Consider the following 20179-nt stretch of genomic DNA (forward strand, 5'->3'; position numbering starts at 1 on the left):
AAATTCAAGATTACAAGTAATTATGCATAAGTACAACTTATTAAAGCTCGATGTTTGAATTCGTATAAATAACTGCGGATAAAAATAATCAAATAGAGGATGAAAATCTCATTTTAAAATATAAAAAATCTAAATATAATTAGGATAATTATCGACTTCTAACAAAATAAATAATTATTATCTTTATAAGAAAATTATATTATTAAATCAAATATAAATTACTTCGTTATTGTACCTAAATTAAATTATAATAAAAAAATTGAATTAAAAAATTACACAAAAAATGAGAAATTTCAAATAGTTAATTTGACACTAATATCGATATATTTTTGTCAAATTTTTATGATATATTCAAACATATATTTTATTCAAAAATAAAAACATCATCGATTTCTGAAAATCACATAAAGCCATATTATAACATCGACTGAGATAAAGAATAAAATGAAATATTAAAATCACAATATATCTCGCTGCGTTGCACGAGTACGTTTCTAGTATGTGTATATATATATATATATATATATATATATATATATATATATAACACTATAAAAGTTATTATAATAATATTTAAAAATAGAGACCAATATATTTGACCTCTAAATAAAGAGGTTACTGTGAACTGAACTCCATTTTGTTTTGTCTTATAGCGATGGGTTAAAAGAGAAAACACTTATATTTTTATGTTTTCAATATTTTTGATGGTGGGGTCGAATTTAATGAGCAGTTTAATATTGATAATATAATAATAATAGTAAATAAAACAAGTAGGTATACGTGGCAAGTGTTTGTCACCTTCACCTAGACAAGAAGCTACCAATTATACATGAATACGTACGTATATTTAAAAGAACAAAATTTTATATATATATATATATAGACTTGGGATCATGTGAGACCAATGATTTTTCACGAGATTCGTAAGACAAATTTTAACCTTTGAATTAGATCTATAATATGACAATCTGAACATTCATAAACGCCACGAGACTTCTCAATAATCGTAAAATTGTTACCGTACAACTTTAAACCATTAGATAATTAGCTTATAAAATTGATCAATGAACATAAATTGGTCTTTCGAGTCTCACGAAAAAACTTTAGTCTCTAATTTATATATACTAGTTGTGTACCCGTGCAATGCGACGGGAACCATGAATTTTAACGATTTTGAAGTTTCACTGGTTTTATAAGATAAAATTTAACAATGATATATGTTACACTTGGTCTTTACATATTAATACAATTTAAATAAATAAGAGTTATGGTTCCAATTACAGACTATCGATGAAAAAAATTGTATGACAGTTTAAAATCCAACATATTTAAACGACTCCACAAATGTGTTCGATTTACACCAAGAGCAAAGAACCAAAAAACTTGAGTTTTAAGATAAACACTCAAAACCAATAAAGAAAACTATAAATTTGACAGATCATAAGCCATGAAAAGACAAAAAAAAAGGGTTTTAGAATGAAATTTTAATTGCTTACCATCTTTCTTGTCCAGAAACTCAGATTAAGGTTGAATTAATACATGTATATATATATATATATATATATATTTCAAAAAAACCCAAGAACATATTAATTCAGAATATATTATACAGTGCAATTTGGACAGCCTAACCCCAAAATATATAGTATATATATAAATAAATAACTATAAAAGTATAAATCGTAAATATTAAAAATATTTTTTTCACAGTATATATAATATATAATAATATAATTAAGTAAAAAACTATTCAATATTGGACTCATTTCGAAAGTATTAACGAGACAATTATAATGGTGTAACTTGTTAAAATAAAAATGTATTTTTTAAACATGTTTTAATTGATATACGATTATGTATGTTAATTTGATAAATGTTTAAAATGAAACATTTAAAAATAAAGGACGTAAAGTAAATTAATTAACTAATTATAGGGGTATAAAGTGTAAATTTAAAATTATAATTTTAAAAAAACCAGTTGTGAGAGGGTGAGTGTATGTGAGGGGGTGAGTGTATGTGAGGAGAGGATTGGGTGAAAAAATGAAAAAGTGAAAAAATGATAAAAGGTATCTTGGTCATTTAATATTTTAAGACTTTTGTTAAATTTGGTTAATAAGATGTATAGATATAGATATATTTGGATGTAGTTATGGAGTTCTTGGAAGGATAAGCCAACGAATTTAATAATTCTTGAAACGGTAGAGGTGGAGGAAAGAGCAAACGTGACACTCAATGTAGTGTGAAATGGTAGACTGTACTTCACTCCACAACAAATGCCATTAAACCCAAAAAAGAGAGGTTTCCTATGGTCTTTTTCTATTGATTGACTTTCCATAAAAACACGTCTTTGTTTGTAGCTGTATATAACACTACCTTTTTCATCCACAACTTTATTTCATCTTCATACTACTACTACTACTACTACATAAACAATACATAACAAGAATATGGTCAGGGCACCACGTTTCGACAAATATGGAATCAAGAAAGGTAAATGGAGTGAAGAAGAAGACAACAAGTTACGAGCCTTTGTCGAGAAATACGGCCACCGTAACTGGCGTCAACTTCCCACTCTTGCCGGTATTCAACCGAAATCTTGATGATTAAGTTTTAAATAGGTTAATTAATCAGATTATAGACTTGATTATATATTAACTGGTTTCTCTTCTTCAGGTCTATCTCGATGTGGGAAAAGTTGTAGGCTACGGTGGATGAATTATCTACGCCCCAACATGAAAAGTGGGAATTTTACACAAGAAGAAGAAGATGTGATTGTTGACATACATAACAAGCTTGGCAACAAGTAAGTTCCACCAAACGATATATTTAATTTATTTAATTTGTCCATAAAGCAAGTTTGTTTAAACAGAACCATGTTGTTGTATCTACTGCAGGTGGGCAATTATGGCTGCCAAATTGCCGGGAAGAAGTGACAATGATATCAAAAATTATTGGCACACACGTCTGAAAAACCGGGTTCCCAAGGATCGAACTCATGATCAAGTGTTCAAAAATGAACAAATTGGAAGTTCCAAACCCAACCCTACTACAGGATTTAGATCAAACCTCGAACAACTGCAACAACAGGAAGTTGCAGTTCTAGTGGCAGTCTTATCATCTAAATCGCCATCATCTTCTTCAACGACTGAACCCTCACCATGTTGGTCGACTGGCTCAAATCATGATGATGCAGATTCAACCAAGATTATGCCATGGTTTTCCGAACCGTCAGAAAGTTTCTGGAACGAGCCATTTTTACTGGACGACGATGCCATCATATCATCATATGATAACATACTCTCACCAATGTGGTGTTGAAGGCGATAATTAAGTTTGTTAATATGTTTGTATTATGAACAAAAAGCCATTGGTATGAGAGTGTTATGGGTTAGCAAAACCAGCAAATAAAGGTCAGGTGTCAACTCTTCCCCATAAGTCGTTAGTTCATGTTCTATCATAACCGAGGACTCAATGATTCAACCCTTCATTTAGTCTAATAAATATATATATATATATAGGATTCAATATATAAATATCTTGATTATTACCTAAGATATAATGTTGTTCATAATAATTGAACTTTAATAATCTTTCTTACATATTTAAATCATAATAACTGAACTCTCATCGTTTCATAAATACCTCAGTTAATTAGTTTGTATGACTTGTAGCATGGTTGGTTTTATAAAGGAAATATATTATGTTAATTTTCTACTACAATTTAGAATGATAAATAAAATAAACCACAAGGGTGGTGCCTGATTGGTTTGAGATAGGCTCCAAAGATCAAAAATATTTGCAAGTTTCAGGTTCAAATCCAAGGATGAATAAAAATTGTCTTGTGACCACAGAAGTTCAAATGCGGTGACTCTGGGCTATCTGCAAAGCAGGTAGTCGTCCTGGGATTAGTAGACTCACATAACGAGTTAGGTTAATAATAAAAAAAAATGAAAAATAAAATATTTCCTCATTATTACAATTTAGACTTGGAAAAGAAGTCTATTTGGTAATAACTGTGAAAGGATGCTCAACTGTTTTATGAAATCATTCATGATCCGACAATTTTAAATGGCTGTTTCTTTTTTAAGGATTGTAAGGGTAATCTTGTCCAACATGGTCCATGGATAAATATTAGTTGGCCCACACTTCTTAAAACTAAAACATATGAAAGATAACCAAAATTAGAATAAAGTAATTATATAAAGAGTAAACTATAATTTTGGTCCCTATGATTTACATGAATCTTCGAAAGTGGTAGTTAGATTTCAATAACTACAATTATTGTCCCCATCATCATCATCGCTTCTTCTCCAATCGATATCTCTTCTCCTCCACATATACATCATCGTCTACCCTATACGATGAACAAATCGATACCCTAACCCAATACGAACAGAGATTCCACAACAGATACGCTTCCCACTGCCTGTGAAATCATCGATCAAAACAGAACTAGTAGCAGGTCATTGATTTATATGGTAGACATAGATGTGCCCTTCTAAAGGAAAGCCTATTCGCAGAGCACATAGAGAAGAGATTTATATGGTTGGCTTGCCTTACTCAGTTGTCTAGCTGTCCATAATGTCTTCTTCTGTCATTGACTGGATATTCCTTTGGGTATTGTATTGGTATTTATATAATGTTGCTGGTTGAGGGCTTTTCAAGAGGGAGATATCAACGAATTTAACCTGAACCTGAAAGAATCTAAGCAGGTACTGGTGGATTTGTATTATTTTTGGATGAAGTAAGGCCTTCTTAAGTTTAACTTAATAAGTCATTATTTCTATATTAGGAGCTTCAATTCTCGATCTATCATGCAAGTGAGGAGAGCACACTGATTGTGAAGCTTCAGGTGCGAAATTCTGAGTCATTCACATTGATGGATAAAGCTTGTTCATGGCATGCACTGCTATGTAATATGATGGGTTTATAACCAATATTAGAACCACGAGTGATCAGATCTTAAAGTGCATGCAAAACCATTCACTGCATTTATGTGGAACATGGAGTACTTGACCTTGTAGCTCTAGGACTATCTTGGAGAAGTATCTGAAAAATGCAGTTAGACAAGAAGTCCATTGCAAGAAAAAGCCAAACACATTTCCATCTTGCGATGCTCTATTTCCTAGTTATGAGGAAAGACTAACCTCTAATGAGTGGCAAGCAGCAATGCGCTTGAGAAAACATAAGGTTGTTCATTTCATCTAGCTTCTAAATAAAAGCAAGTTTTTGTTTAGAAATGCATAATCACCAGATTTTACAATGGCATGATTTGTAGACAAAAGAGCTGGAGGCAACCCAATAACTAGACATAATTTTCAGAAGCTTAAGTTTTCTTCCTTATATTTGATTCTTCTTTTCCATGTGGATAGGGTGAGAAGACAGATTATTCAGTAGAAATACAAGAGCTGCAGAAACAACTTGCAATGGACAGGGAGGAGGCTGAAAAGTTGCAGGTAGAAATCAGTCTACAGGCGTACTCATCAAGGATGTGGTAGCAACAATGAAGCACATGAAAACACAAGTTCTTGTCGTAGGAGTCACGATCTATATATGAGTGCTGTAAAAGATATGATTGCAGGAGATCTAATAGGTAGATCTAGATGAATATATTTATCATAAATGATGATTTATTTTTTGTTATTGATATTTTGGTTATAAAAGTTTGACATTTTTTTGTTATTGATATTTTAGTTATAAATCTATTATTTTCATCATAAATTATTAATKGTATTGGTATAAATGTTTGTTAATTATTCTTATTGATACAAATTATTAATCTTATTGATATAAAATTTTGTTATAGATATTATTATAAATGATGAAAAATACATTTTTATATGTTAAAAAAATCAAATAAGTTAATAAGCAATCTCAAACACTCCTTATAAGTCAATAATATAAAAGACTGTCTTTTTTTACCATTTTACAGATATAAGCAAAATTTGTCAAACACTAAAAAACAACTTATCAGCTTGTTGCAGTTTGGTACCGCTATAAGCTAATCCAAACACTTTTTACAAAACTCCGGTTTGATATCACATAAGTTAATAAGCACTTTTACAAAAAAAAACATAAGTTGTTTTAAATAAACAATCCCAAACACCTCCTAAGATTCCAAACATTCTTTTAAACGAATAAATCCTTATACATATAAAATAAATGGATACAATATTTTTCTCTTGATGTATCAACAAATTAGTAATAAAGCATATAAACCAATAAAATTAGAGAAATGTACTATTTTTATCAGCCATTATTTACTTATTACACTTAAATGACAACATAGATGTTTGTTATGCTCCACACTACCCTGGTCACCTTTTCCGGTGGTCATATCCGTCGGAAAACAGAGTTTCCGACGGATATGACGACCGGAAAATGAGGCACCGGTGATTATTTTTTCGACGAATTTTTATTTTTCCGATGGAAAATGGCCGCCGGAAATTAGCCAACTTTTTTTAGTTTATTTAAAAAAATCTTAATTATATTAAAAAATTAATAATCAGATTTTTAAAATATTTTGAATTTAATTACCTCTAGAAGTGTCCGTCGGTTATTTAATCTGCTCGAAATTTAATTTAGTTTTTAAAATTATTATTTTTATTCGTTAAATATATCTGCCGGAAAATCACCCAGCTCCAGAAAAATAATTTTCCTATAAATACTTAAAACTTGTATTTAAAACCTATAAATCCTATAAATATTTAAAAAACCTAAAAAGATAATATGTCGCTAAATATCGTACATTAAACTAAAAAACAAGAAATGTCCAATACAATTATTCCGACCAAAGTAGCACACACTTGTTTCAAACAAAAACTAAATTGTGCCAAAGCAAACAAATATTCATTACTGTGACGGTAGGAACTGTTGAGATTGACTGATCAGACTGACCAAAGCAACCATCTCTTCATATTGTTTATCTCGTCTCTCATCCAACATCAGCCGACGCTCCTCCTTCTCCGTCCGTCGTCGCTCCTCATCCGCCTGCCGAAACTCCTCCTCCACCAGTCGAAGCTTGTTTTCTTTCTGTAAATCTCTAACTTGGCTTCTTAAGGCGTCAATTTCCTATAAAATAAAGAAAACGTTATAATATTTAATATGAATTATAAACTAAATCAATGAACATTATCAAAGAAAAAGAGGCATACATTTGGCTATCTGAAGACGATGGACCACCCTGTGTAGAGTTTTCAGTCAAGACGTAATTAGGATCTTGGTTGTATCCAAACTCATCAAAGCCCAATAGATACGGTTAAGACCAACTAACATCCATTAAAGCTTAATACGACCAATTAAAGCTCAATAGATCAATTGAAGCCCAATACGATCAAATAAAGCCCAATATATCTATTAAATCCCAATAGATCCATTAAAACCAGTAGAACCGTTAAAGTCCAACTAACATCCATTAAAACCTAATATGACCATTTAAAGCCCAATAAATCAGTTAAAGCCCAATACGACCAAATACATCCTAATATATCTATTAAATCCCAATATATCCACTAAAACCCAATAGATCAATTAAAGTCCAATACAATAAAATAAAACTCAATATATACATAACAGTCTAATACGACCAAATAAATTCAATAGATCCATTAAAGCACAACAGATCTAGTAAAAACTCAATAAAAACCATTAAAACCCAATAAGTCCAACTAACATTCATTAAAGCCCAAAACGACCAAATAAAAGCCCAATAGGTCCATGTAAAATTCAATAAGAACTATTAAAACCCAATAGATCTATTAAAAACTCAATAAGAACCATTACAGTTCAATACGTGTTCATGAGAAGACATGTATTACATATGAGCATGTTGGGCTTAACTAAGACCCATTAAACCAAATAAGACTTTTTTAATAGTTATTAAAGTCCAATAATAATGACATCGGATTATGTGTTTGTATATAGGTATGTATTGCATACATGTATGTGTGTGTATGTGTGTTGGACTCGATATGAGAATTATTATTCACTATACATACCATGTGGAATATATATATATAACCTAAAGTATGAAAAACGAAAAAAAAAATCAAATAACCATTGGAAATCTGCCTGAAAATAGCCGCCTAAAATCCACCGAAAAACAACAATATTTTTTTTTTAAAATTCTTGAAGAATTTATTATTTTAAATTACCGATGGCCACATGCATCCGCCAGTAATTTAAAATAATAAATTTTAATCTTTAATTATTTTTCGTCGGATTACCGACGGACATTAATCTTAAAAAATTAGTCAATGATCCGTCGGTAACTTATTTGTTATTATTTGGGACTTGTAGATTTTGATTCTCATGAGGATATTATATCCAACATATTTAAGAAAGCGTAAATAGGAGCCTAATCAAATGATAACTAATTAGTTTGTGCTAATCGTGAGGTCCAATATGATCCAATCATTTTATGATATTAATTATATTACCTTAATTAATCGGTAAAGGACGTTTTAGTAAAATGATTAATTATAATTTAAATATTTTTTATATTTAATAGTTATCAAATTCGGTTTCCTTAATTATCAAGAATTCGGTTTCGTTAATTATCTCAACAAAATTGTATCACAGTCGTGTGACACATTGTGGTTGTGTGTGGCCTAAAACTCATATCACATCTATTATCAACTCATGTTCAAAACGTTATCACAGTGGTATCACAATGTGTAACACAATTGGTTTTGGGTCTTACTGTTATAAATTATTGGGTATCACAAGGTGTATCATATTTATTTTGTGTTTTATTGTTAGAAATTCTTGGTTGGAGAGAGATTTAAAAAAAGACTAATCTACTCCTATATATTATGTTTAATAATGTATGGTTGAGATTGTATCTCACAATTATCACAAACAATCATGATTCGACCCCAGCATACATAAATCCTTAAATTTTATATAAAAAAAGGTTAGCTCTGGCAATCAAGAAAACAAGATGGAAGTAAATAAAAGTTAATTAGAAAGAGAAAACACTCGTCCAAAATGACCTTCCATTTGCAGTTATTTATTTTCATCTTACTCCCTGTTGGTTGTTATGTGAAAAGATCCCAAACTGTACAAAACATTAATTGGATGCTGACCAGTTGACTTTTGATTTGCATTCCTTTGTTCCCCCGCAAATGGGAATGAAGTCAGCGTCAATTAGTATTTTAATTTTGTTTGAAGGAGTCCTCGTCAAATTTCCATCTTTTAATCATCCTCTTGACTTTCTTTCAATAACTCGTTGTCCTATCCGAAGACTGTAAGAATTATCATCTCCCTCTGCAACCGACTCATTTATTTATTTGTTATATCTCATATATTAATCAAAGTCTTTTTAATTGGTTCTCTCTATTTCATTAGTTGTTGACCAAATTTGTCAAAACGATCGTCAAAAGAAGAAACACAAACCATAAAATCACAAATCACAAGGGTTGCGATTTGGTAGTGGTCGAGATCCTGAGTTCGATTCTAAACGTACGCTGTACAACAATTGTGATTACTGTGTTTATCATAACTGACTTCTTACAATCACAACTTATCAGTATTATATAGTCGAGAGATAACTTGAAACACCTTTTGAGAGAAAACACCCGTAAATCACATTGTTATCATAAATATTATGATTAAAGTTATTGTTTTTTTTTTAATTTACAAGAAATATTGAAATTAAGAGGCTGTATATCGAAGATCAATTTTTTTTATTTATCTAAATATTATTTTAGACACGTATAATAATGACAAAAAAATTTGATATTGAATTATACAAACCAATAAACATCTTTCGGCTAGCATTTGGACTTCATTTTTTTTAGTATAAATCCATTTTCTTTCTTTTCATATATAAATATAATACGCATTGTTGTTGTAAATAAAATATTTGAGTAAATTACATTTTTGGTCCATGTGTTATCGTTCATTATCAATTGTAGTCTATGTTTTAAACTAAGTACACTTTCGGTAAATGTGCTTGTCATTTTGTTTCATTTTTAGTCCCTTTGACTTACTTCATTTGAAAAGTTTGTTAACTTAGGGTCATTTTAGTTTTTCTTGTTATTTCTCTAATTTTAAATTAAAAAATAAATAAATATAGTATTATATATATTACTATATACATACACAGAGAAAGAGAGAGAGAGAATCAAATTCATACCAGAATAATACCTATTTAAATGAATAATAGAATAATTGTAGGCCAATCAATTCATTAAATAATACCATAAATATTTTTTTTTTCAAAAATCTCGCAAAAAGAGATGTGTCATTTGTTGTATGCAGATTATAAATGGAAAGTCATTTATTTCTATAATGATTATTTACTTACGGTATTTATTCATAATTTTTTTATAACTTTGGTGATTTAAGTATGATTAATATTTTATTTATTATTTTTTACAACATTTAAAATAAGTGTGATATAGTTTTTTATTTAAAATATTTATTTTATTGAAATAGTTTATCAAATAATCTTTTTACAATTTTCGTCAAAAATCACATGTGATATCGATAATTAATCGACGTTTTTACAGTTTTGCAACATATCACACGTGATTCCGTTTTACTACATATCATATATGATTTTTTTTACAGGTTTGTTACATATCACATATGATTATGTTTTTATTAAATTTCTTTTTCAATGTTTAATTTCAATAAATGTTTTTCAAATTTTGAATCACATAAGATTAAAAAAACATTTGGAAAAAAATTATTTAATTGTGAACCAAATGTGATTTTGACGAAAATTGTAATTTTTTGAAAACTAAATACGCTTATTGTAAATGCATTAAATATAAAATATTTTATAAATAAAAAATTCCATCATATTAAAATCATAAATATGATAAAAATAAAATCTTAAATAAATACATTGGATAACTTTTATATGATTAAATTACTTTTCTACATTAGCGATATTTTTCTTATTTTTTTAAATAGTTAGCGTTTTCGTTTGAATTTCTCTCTCTCTCTCTCTCTCTCTATCTCTCTCTATATATATATATACACACACACACACACACATATATAGGGTTAGGTTCCGGTGAAGGAGAGTTAAGGTAGATGCATAAGTATACCCTTGGATGCAATTAGGATGAGATGCACCAAAATACAACAGATCAATTAATGGGTGAGTTTGATATTAAAGGTGATTTAGGGTCCAAATCACTTCTTATGCTTCTCATCTTAACTCTTAAATATTTTTAGAATCACATTAATTAAGATTCTTTTTAATCTTATCCATTGATTATTATAATATGTAATTTGGGGCTTAAGTTTTCTAGGTTAATTTATTTTGTTTTGCACCACTCTTACAAACACAGATCCACTTTCATCTTCTTGGGTTTGTTTTTTAAGGAAAAAAAGTTTGTTTTGATTTTGGATCTGCAATAGCTTTGTTTATTTATGTTTTTTTTAGAGTTTTATTGTTTCTTTTTTTGGGTTCATCGGAGTCCAATCGAGATGACAACCAGATAGTTCATAGGACTGTGGGGGACGTCGAGGGGTGGTGGGAGGTTATACATTCAAGCTTATTTTTAAAATAAGAGAAAGACAAAAAAATATATGACAAAGCAAAACATAAAAGATAGAAAAGAGTAAAAAGACCAAAATGTCCCCTATTTAACGGAGTTCTATTAACATAATTAGTTTGATGGATCAAATTCAAAGCAAAATGGTAATGTAAGGGACCAAAAGTGAAGTAATATAACAACTATAGTAACTAAAATTATAATTGTTCAAAAGAAAGACTAAAGTTGATAATTAATTACAACTACTCATACCGAAAGTGTAATTAACTCAAAATATTTGTTTGACCATTGTGAAGAAAGCGAGTTATAACGCACGTGTAGGGACACCTTGCTAGAAAACAAGAAGAAGAACATATATTTTGGGAGACTTGCTAAAATAACAATTTATCTCTACACATTATTCTCCATAATTTCTCTATATATCATTAGGTCCACAATTATGACGGTTAGATCCGTAATTGTGACGACGAAGTCTACAAACTGACTTTTTTTTTAATCTTTTAGTTAGGTCCGCAAGTAGTAGACATAGGGTTTGTGGAGATGTTGATATTTGGGTAAATTAGGGAGAAGAATGACTAAGAGACCAATTTATGTAAGATAAATAACTATTTTGACCAATTTAAATATATTTAAGCATTTTTTTTAATAATTTCTAATTTTAACTATTGTGTTCTGGTATTTGAACATAGTATTTGATGGGACTTTAGGTTTATTTATAGGATCAAAAGTCATGAGTTCTTTTTCTTTTTTCCAAACGTCATAATAAGTTGTAAGAATGAAAAAAAGACGACCTATCAAATTATCAAAGATGTTGGACAACTTTTTATTTTTATTTTATATAACACAAAAACAAATAATTTTATTAACCTTTTTATACAACTTTCAAGAAAGTTCTATTAACTTTTATGCATAAGACACTTTTCAACAGTATTATATAAATAGGCTAACCGAATGATTTAGTTTTTGTTATATTAGGTTGACTAAGGGGCCGTTTACCTAAATGTTTATCCGATAAGTGTTTAATGTTAGAAGTCAACACTATAATTTATTTTATTGGGTAAGATTATAGTATATCAAAACGTATCATATATAACAATTTACCTGATAAGCGTTCATCCCGGGTAAGAGTCATCACCCTCCCTTATAGTTTCTTCGTTTCACGAGAGTTGTAAAGGTAAAACAAAAAGAAAAGCTTCGAAATCTTATTTTTCTTTATTTATTTTGGAGGAGAGGCTCTTAGCTGGTGGCTTCTTCGACAGTTAATTAAGCCAACTAAAGAAGAAGTTGATCCTTATGGTCTTTTTAAATTCATATTTTTCTTCCATACACGTTTTGGTCCTCACCTATATATATACATATGTATATTTGACTGTGGTTAATTAGCTACATCTGCACACTTGATTAAGTCAGCCAGAAATTGATTAACAGATCAGATCAGAATCAATCGAAGATGGTTCGTGCACCACGTTTTGACAAATATGGAATGAAGAAAGGTGCATGGAGTGAAGAAGAAGACAACAAATTAAGAGCCTTCATCTACAGATACGGCCATCCTAACTGGTCAGAACTTCCCAAGTTGGCCGGTATATCTCATCATCCACTTCCCAATTTCTTGAAAGATTTCATATAAATTTATACACAGGATTATATATATATATATGTATGTATGTATGTATGTATATACAATTAAGGTTCTTTTTTGTTAATTCCTCTTGTTTAGGTTTGTCGAGATGCGGGAAAAGTTGCAGGTTGCGATGGATGAATTATCTACGCCCAGACATTAAACATGGGAATTTTACAAAAGAAGAAGAAGATGCCATTGTTATTTTACATAACAAGCTTGGCAACAAGTAAGTTCACACTATTAAACCCCTACAGCACTTTTTAGATAGATATTTTAAGATTAGATCTTGTTGACTAAATGAAATTATTTTGTCATACCCACAGATGGTCAATGATTGCCGCAAGATTGCCGGGACGAAGCGACAACGAAATAAAAAACCATTGGCATACACATTTGAAAAACCGATCGATTCCAAAAGATCATCAAATTGTGTCAAAGAAGGAACAGGTTGTTGGGAGTTTCGAACAGGGAAAGGCTTACACCGGAGGATGTACGATGAAAATAGAAAACTTGAAAAACAACCAAGATGCCCTCGGGTGTGTAGCTCAGTTGGCAAAGGGGTGGAACGATTTTGCTCAAATAAACAACCAAGATGAAGTTGGAATTTTATTGGCTGTATTATCTTCAGAATCGCCATCATATTCTTCAACAAGTGAACCATCACCATGTTCGTTAAGTGGCTCAGATAATTATGCAGTTCCAAGTAATGTTACTTCACAATCTTCCCAACACATGACAGAAGGTTTCTCGATCGATCCTGTGGTTTTCACGGACAACGAAAGCATCATAGCATCAAGTGATAAAATGTTCTCACCTTTGGGATCAACCAGTGATTTCATCTCCCAGGATTCCTTCGAATACGACCTCATGGATGATGTGCTTTTGTGGTCAACCATGGATTCATATTTTTGATCTAAAGCCAATTCATATGTTTGTTCGAAATTAAATAATCATCTGTATAATCTCAAGATTAATGAATTAGACGATGGAGGGTTTGGATAATCTCAAGAACTAAATTAATTAACTTGAAAATGGATCTGACTCGATATATATATATATATATATATATATATATATATGCTTCAAAAAGACTGGACAAAACAACTTGTTATAGCAGTTAATTACCTGTGGCAGGTCTTAACCATGGTTGGTGGGTGATCTTAATTAAGGGAGAACCAAGATCAAGTCGATCATTTCTTGGTCGTCAGATCGATACGGCAAATTGCATATGACAGCCAGTTCATAACCGAAGGTATTGTTAATTACGAATAAGATAGTGTTGTGGAGTTATCTTGGAGTTGCCAATGGAACTATCAAATACTTCAACAAGTCTATTTCAAACCTATATTTTGGTGATAGATTCTTTTGGCAACCTACCCGTTTCTTCCTTTGCCGATTAAATCTAACTAGTCCAAGTTCATTGGCATATGCATATGTATAGGAGTAAGTTTCAAACGAGAACGATCCCCATATAAAATAATAATAAAACGGTCGAATCAAATGTGATTTTACACTAACATCACTTACAAAATCACATATGATTAATGCAACTTTGTCCGGGACCCGAAGACGTGGCCATAGGGTCGTCCGCACACTTTTTTGACTGTTAATGTAAAATCATATGTGATTTTACACGTGATTTGTCCGTTTTTGTATTCTCTTAAATAATTAGCATTTTCGTATGATCCTCCCTCTCGCGCTCTCTCTCTCTCTCTCTCTCTCTTTATATATATATATATATATATATATATATATATAGGGTTTATTTCAAATACAACCTATCGCATTTGTACAACCATGTGAGACCAAAGGTTTTTCGTGAGACCCGTAAAACCAATTCTCAACCCTTGTATTAGATCTACAATTTGAAGACCCATTCTTAACCCTTAGATTAGATCTACAATCTGACAATCTGAACATTCATAAACGCCACGAGACTTCTTAATAATCACAAAATTGTCACCGTGCAACTTTAGACCATTAGATCATTAGTTTATAAAATTGATCAAGGAACATAAATTGGTCTTATGGGTCTCATGAAAAACCCTTGGTCTCACGTGAACCCAAACCTGTATGTATATGTATGTATGTGTGTGTGTGTGTGTATATGAGCTAGTTATTTTGTTAACCCAATAATTGGTGTTAACTTTATGAATCAATCCTACTCTTCAATTTATATGATCTATGGTTCAAAATCAACAATGGCATTTTTGTAATGAAATGGAAACACATGCATAATATGCCGGTGTAAACGTAAGTGAACAAAGGTATTATTGGAAAAGTGAAATACCATCTATTAGACCCAAATTTCAGATCGATAATTTCTTGTTTTGTAACCGAAAATCTGATACAAAAAACTGTTAAATATGACTACGATGAACACGTGCTAAACACTACTAAATAAAGTACTTTTCCCGAGGCCAAATCCGCTAGAAAACTCAATTTCCGGTGGATTGTTGGCCGAAAACCCCCTGCCATAAAACACCAGCAAGTAATCTACGAGGGAAATGGTTTTTGACCAATCTATTGCTGATTTGCGAGAGAAATGGTTCTTGGCCTATCCATTGCTGATTTACAACTGATTTTTTACGCCGTTAATAACCGTCACTGATACTTTATTTTCTAATACCGTCTTAAGTCATTCTTGATGTAAAGGTTTGGCTTTTTTTAATGATTTTATCAGCTTTATCAATAAGGAATGTCGCAGTTGATAAAAGCATTTATAGTAAAATTTGATGGGTTGTAATGGTTCCTTTTTCTTGTGGTTTTTATCGGGTTAAGAAATAGATGAAAAATATAAAGAGTTGAGATGGTGGAGGATTTGTGGTTGGAAAAGATGAAAATGGAGAAAAATGGCTAGAGTGATGATGGTTTTTATTTTATAAATGACGTAGATATTATATAATCTTTATATTATTACTATTTTGTCACATTATCTTACCTACTTAGTACGCAAACGAGACTTTTAGATATACAAAAAGGATTTTTTCAATATCAATAGGTTGATTGTTTCGTTCCTGTATTTTTCGATGGTCATTACATAAGGATTTTATTGTTGTAAACTCTACAATGAAAATTTTGAAAGTTAGTTCACTAGAATAAGAATCAACTTATTTTTTTTTTCTTCATTAATTTTGTTGCAATTTTTCCTTACTAAAATTAAAACATCTTTTAGACCAAAAATTAATATAATATTCTAAAATTTGGTTTTCGAAGAAGTTAGTAATATTTCATAATTTATCTTCATAAAATCAATCACAATTATCCCGACTCTTAATGATGATTAACCATAAAGGTGGTGTTGAGTCTTAGAGGGATAAAGATGGCGTGACACCCTAATTAAAAATGAAAAATAAATATTAATGATAAGAAAGGAAAATGAGATAGTAAAAGAAAAATGATGGATTTTTATTAGGCCAAAAATAAAAAATTCGAAAGTATGAGGAAAAAGTTCTTGAAGGTGAGAACTTGGGAATTAAACTATAGTCTATAGGTGGATGAAGTTAGAGGGCATGTTTTCCCATTTGGAAAACCTTTTGAATTTGAAAAGTTTTAAAAACCGTCATTTTAATAGAGTTTTTAATGACATGTAATTATGAACCCTTTTAATGAAGGGGATCTTTGGCCATCCAATATGGACCGTTATGCTTAGGAAACTCGGGTATAAATACATAGGGGTGTGAGATACAAAAGCCTTTTGGGGGTCTAGTCGAGTTTTGAATGAGAGAGGATCAAGACATTGAGCATTAAAGCAAAGCTAGGGTTTTGCGTCCTAAAATTAGTCGGCTCGCATAGCGGGTTAGATATCCAGGTTAATAAAAAAAAATTGGGGTTTTGGCGCGATGTTTCAAGAGACTTTAAACTGGGTTGCATGCTTAGTACAAATTATTTGAGTATGATAATTATTTGGGATGCATATGTTTATGAAATATTACTTTTACGTACATGTTATGGGTTTGATGCATGCATGTAATTTATGTTGTGATTTGCACGCTAATTGTTTAGTGTCTTTCAAAACATTATTTAGCATGTCATAAACATGGTCTTAGTACAAGATTAGTAAATCGGGTTGGAATTTGGTTTGACATGTCAAAAGGGATGGCTCTTCCTTAGGGATGGGTGAACGGACAAGAGTGAGCCGTATACTCGGGGAACGTCAATGACAATAAAACATTTACACGATGGGACAGTTTATTTCGTAACTATTTCATATGGGTTTTTGAAATTGATATGCATATTATTTGAATATTTTGTTTATTATTAGCATGTTGAGACATGTATAATTTGTGCACGAAAATCATGAACTCATTGAGCTTTGTGAAGCTAACTATTAGTATGCATCTTAGGGGCATGAATTTCAAGAGTAGCGGTCATGTTTACTGATTTTGTAATGTAACCTAGTACGGGACGGATTAACGTTAGCTATTATTTACATTTACATTTGGTAAAATTTCCGTTGTAACAAGACCTTATTAGCCGTTATTTTTGTGTTATTTATTATTATTTAATGAGAATGACGTGACACAACTCATGGTAAAAAAGTGGATGTTACAGATGGCATCCCATCTTTTCAGAACTCGATCCCTGCCCCTTGCACTTGTGGCCATCATAATCATGTGAGATGTATGTTTTATCCTCTAGGATTTACCTGGTCGAACGACATGTTTAATACCCTCCCAAAACTTTAATGACAATTCAGAACATGATTGATTTTTATGATGATAAATTTCAAAATATTCTAGATTTCAAAACTTTACCATGAACAAAAGCGGTTGTATTGTATGGATTATGGAAATCGGGAAACCAAACCAAATGTGGTTGTATATCTCACTTGGAAATATGTGTGGAGACGTAAGCAGACTTTTCCACTACCCTAAGTGATAGAGATTGCTTCCATAGAAACCCTCGGGATTGCAAAATATTTGTGGGGAGGCATGAGAGAAACCAAAAGGTCGTCAAGAAATATTTGGTTTTGAGGATTTATTTATGATTCACATATACCCAATGAAACCCATAATGGGCCAATTAAATCCAATTTGTTCCATTTAAGAGCTAATAAAAACATCCAATAACATCTCTTGAGGTCTATTCTTGTTCATTATGTCCAATGAGATCCAATGTAATAGGCCTAATATGATTCTTAAGACATAAGTAGATCGAATCATTGAATATGAACCATTAAGACATAATACGACTCACTGCGTATCATATACACCTATTATGATCTATTAAGGGCCAATAAGAGCCATTATTATGCTAAATGGTCTTTGGTCTAGCGGTATGTGAGTCATTGGCCTCTTAAGAGATCAAGGATTCAAACCTCACAGAAGGTGAAGATGGTGTATGAGTTTATTTGTTCTATTTGTCGTATATAAGTATTATATACTTAAAAAAAAGTCATTATTATTAACTTATGTGCTTATAAGTAAAACATTTTTGAACTCTTTGAAAACGCCCACGGATTCCCAATGTTGTTTTCAGAAAAATGAAAAAAATCATCTTAGCGACCGATAAACTTTCGACGAAATTTTGAGGCCATTTTCAGAAGAAAAAAATGAAAAACTGTAAATGCATTATAGTGACAGAAAACCTATAGCTCCAAAAAAGATACACATTCTGAAAGATTACCATGACCATTTCCTGAAAAATAAAAAAATAATTCTCTTAGATACCAGATATATTGTTGTTAGTACTCGAAAAACAATTGATAATTAATCTGTTGCTAACCAGAGACGAATCAACGACGTCGACGGATATTTTCTCGATGCTAATCTATTGGTAATCCGTCAAAAAAGTATTGTACTTAGATCATATATTTAATTGCTATTTTCAGGGTAATCTATTGGTAATTACTAACAGATTATGATGTCGGTAATATCCATCGATGAAAGTGATTAATTTAGTTGCACAAAAAAGAATATTAGTTTTAGTTATTTATTTATATAAAATTGAAGTCGATATATAATTAACAATCTTCATCAATAACGTTAGTTGAACATGTTTAATGCTTAGTAGAGACATCATCAATAACTAATTATAGATTAAAAGCACTTGTTGTAATTCTACAAAGATTAATTTAATAGTTGTACAACATTATCATAAATTGAATAAACTATCTTTTGTCCGTCAAAAATTGTTATTATTATTCATGTGTTTTAAAAAATATGACATCCGTTTATAATTCGTTATTTTTTCTATACATTTGATTTACAACTCCTTATCATTTTCAGTTATATGGTATGGGTTATAATTCATTGTTGCTATAAATTCTTTATCACTTGTAAATCAATCTTAAAGACAAAAATAACAATAAATTACATACTACAAGATAAAAAATTACATAGAAAATCAGAGGTTTTATTTAAACACATGAGAAAAAAACGTAGTTTACTCCTACATATTTATGAGGGATGGGAGCACGTAATACCCTTAAATGTGGTTGATAATATTATACATATAATTATTATTGTATTTTTTTTTTCTTAACATTATATTAGGGGATTTTATAACATTATCTTTCTAACATTTTTTAAAGCAAAAATTCCCATTTGTCCACTTGCTTTTAATCCTTATATATAAATTTAAAACTTAATTGCAAATTGAATTATTCATTGAAAGCATCTGCAATCATTGTTCCAATGTCTTCAATTTTTAACATATATTATTTCAGTTATATATATGAAAAAATTTTATAAGATTAAATAATAAAATTTACGGATGAGAGTAGTTTTTACGGTTTTTACAAATTGAAGTGGTTTTTATTTGATTTATATATATACACACACACAAACATATATAGTTATTATTGTATTTTTTTTCCTTAAAGAAGATTGAATGCATTACTCTCTATATTTAGTATTTTATAACATTATCTTTCTAACATTTTTTAAAGCAAAAATGCGCATTTGTCCACTGGCTTCCAATCCTTATATAGATTTAAAACTTAATTGCAAATTGAATTATTCATTGAAAGCATCTGCAATCATTGTTCCATGTCTTCAATTTTTAACATATATTATTTCAGTTATATATATATATATAT

The 20179-nt window shown here is 30.4% G+C and overlaps 1 protein-coding gene and 1 pseudogene across 1 annotated transcript; both read left to right on the forward strand.

Annotated features, from left to right (window-relative positions):
* Positions 1-2390: 2390 nt before the first annotated feature.
* Positions 2391-3431, forward strand: LOC112527573 (transcription factor MYB30-like). Its single transcript, XM_025138284.1, has 3 exons — positions 2391-2580; positions 2674-2803; positions 2895-3431. Exons 1-3 carry the CDS (start codon positions 2448-2450, stop codon positions 3316-3318), a joined length of 687 nt encoding a protein of 228 aa, XP_024994052.1. The 5' UTR covers positions 2391-2447; the 3' UTR covers positions 3319-3431.
* A 9453-nt stretch (positions 3432-12884) lies between these two features.
* Positions 12885-20179, forward strand: part of LOC112527570 — a 9618-nt pseudogene continuing 2323 nt past the window's right edge.

The sequence above is a fragment of the Cynara cardunculus genome, assembly GCF_001531365.2.
Source record: "Cynara cardunculus var. scolymus isolate 2C chromosome LG 15, CcrdV1, whole genome shotgun sequence".
Taxonomy (NCBI): Eukaryota; Viridiplantae; Streptophyta; class Magnoliopsida; order Asterales; family Asteraceae; genus Cynara; species Cynara cardunculus.

Bases quoted from the DNA above. Each gene is read 5' to 3' on its own strand.
- LOC112527573 (XM_025138284.1), top strand. From the start codon at position 2,448: ATGGTCAGGGCACCACGTTTCGACAAATATGGAATCAAGAAAGGTAAA. The intron at 2,581-2,673 runs GTATTCAACCGA...TCTCTTCTTCAG, and splicing joins TCAACTTCCCACTCTTGCCG to GTCTATCTCGATGTGGGAAA. The intron at 2,804-2,894 runs GTAAGTTCCACC...TATCTACTGCAG, and splicing joins CATAACAAGCTTGGCAACAA to GTGGGCAATTATGGCTGCCA.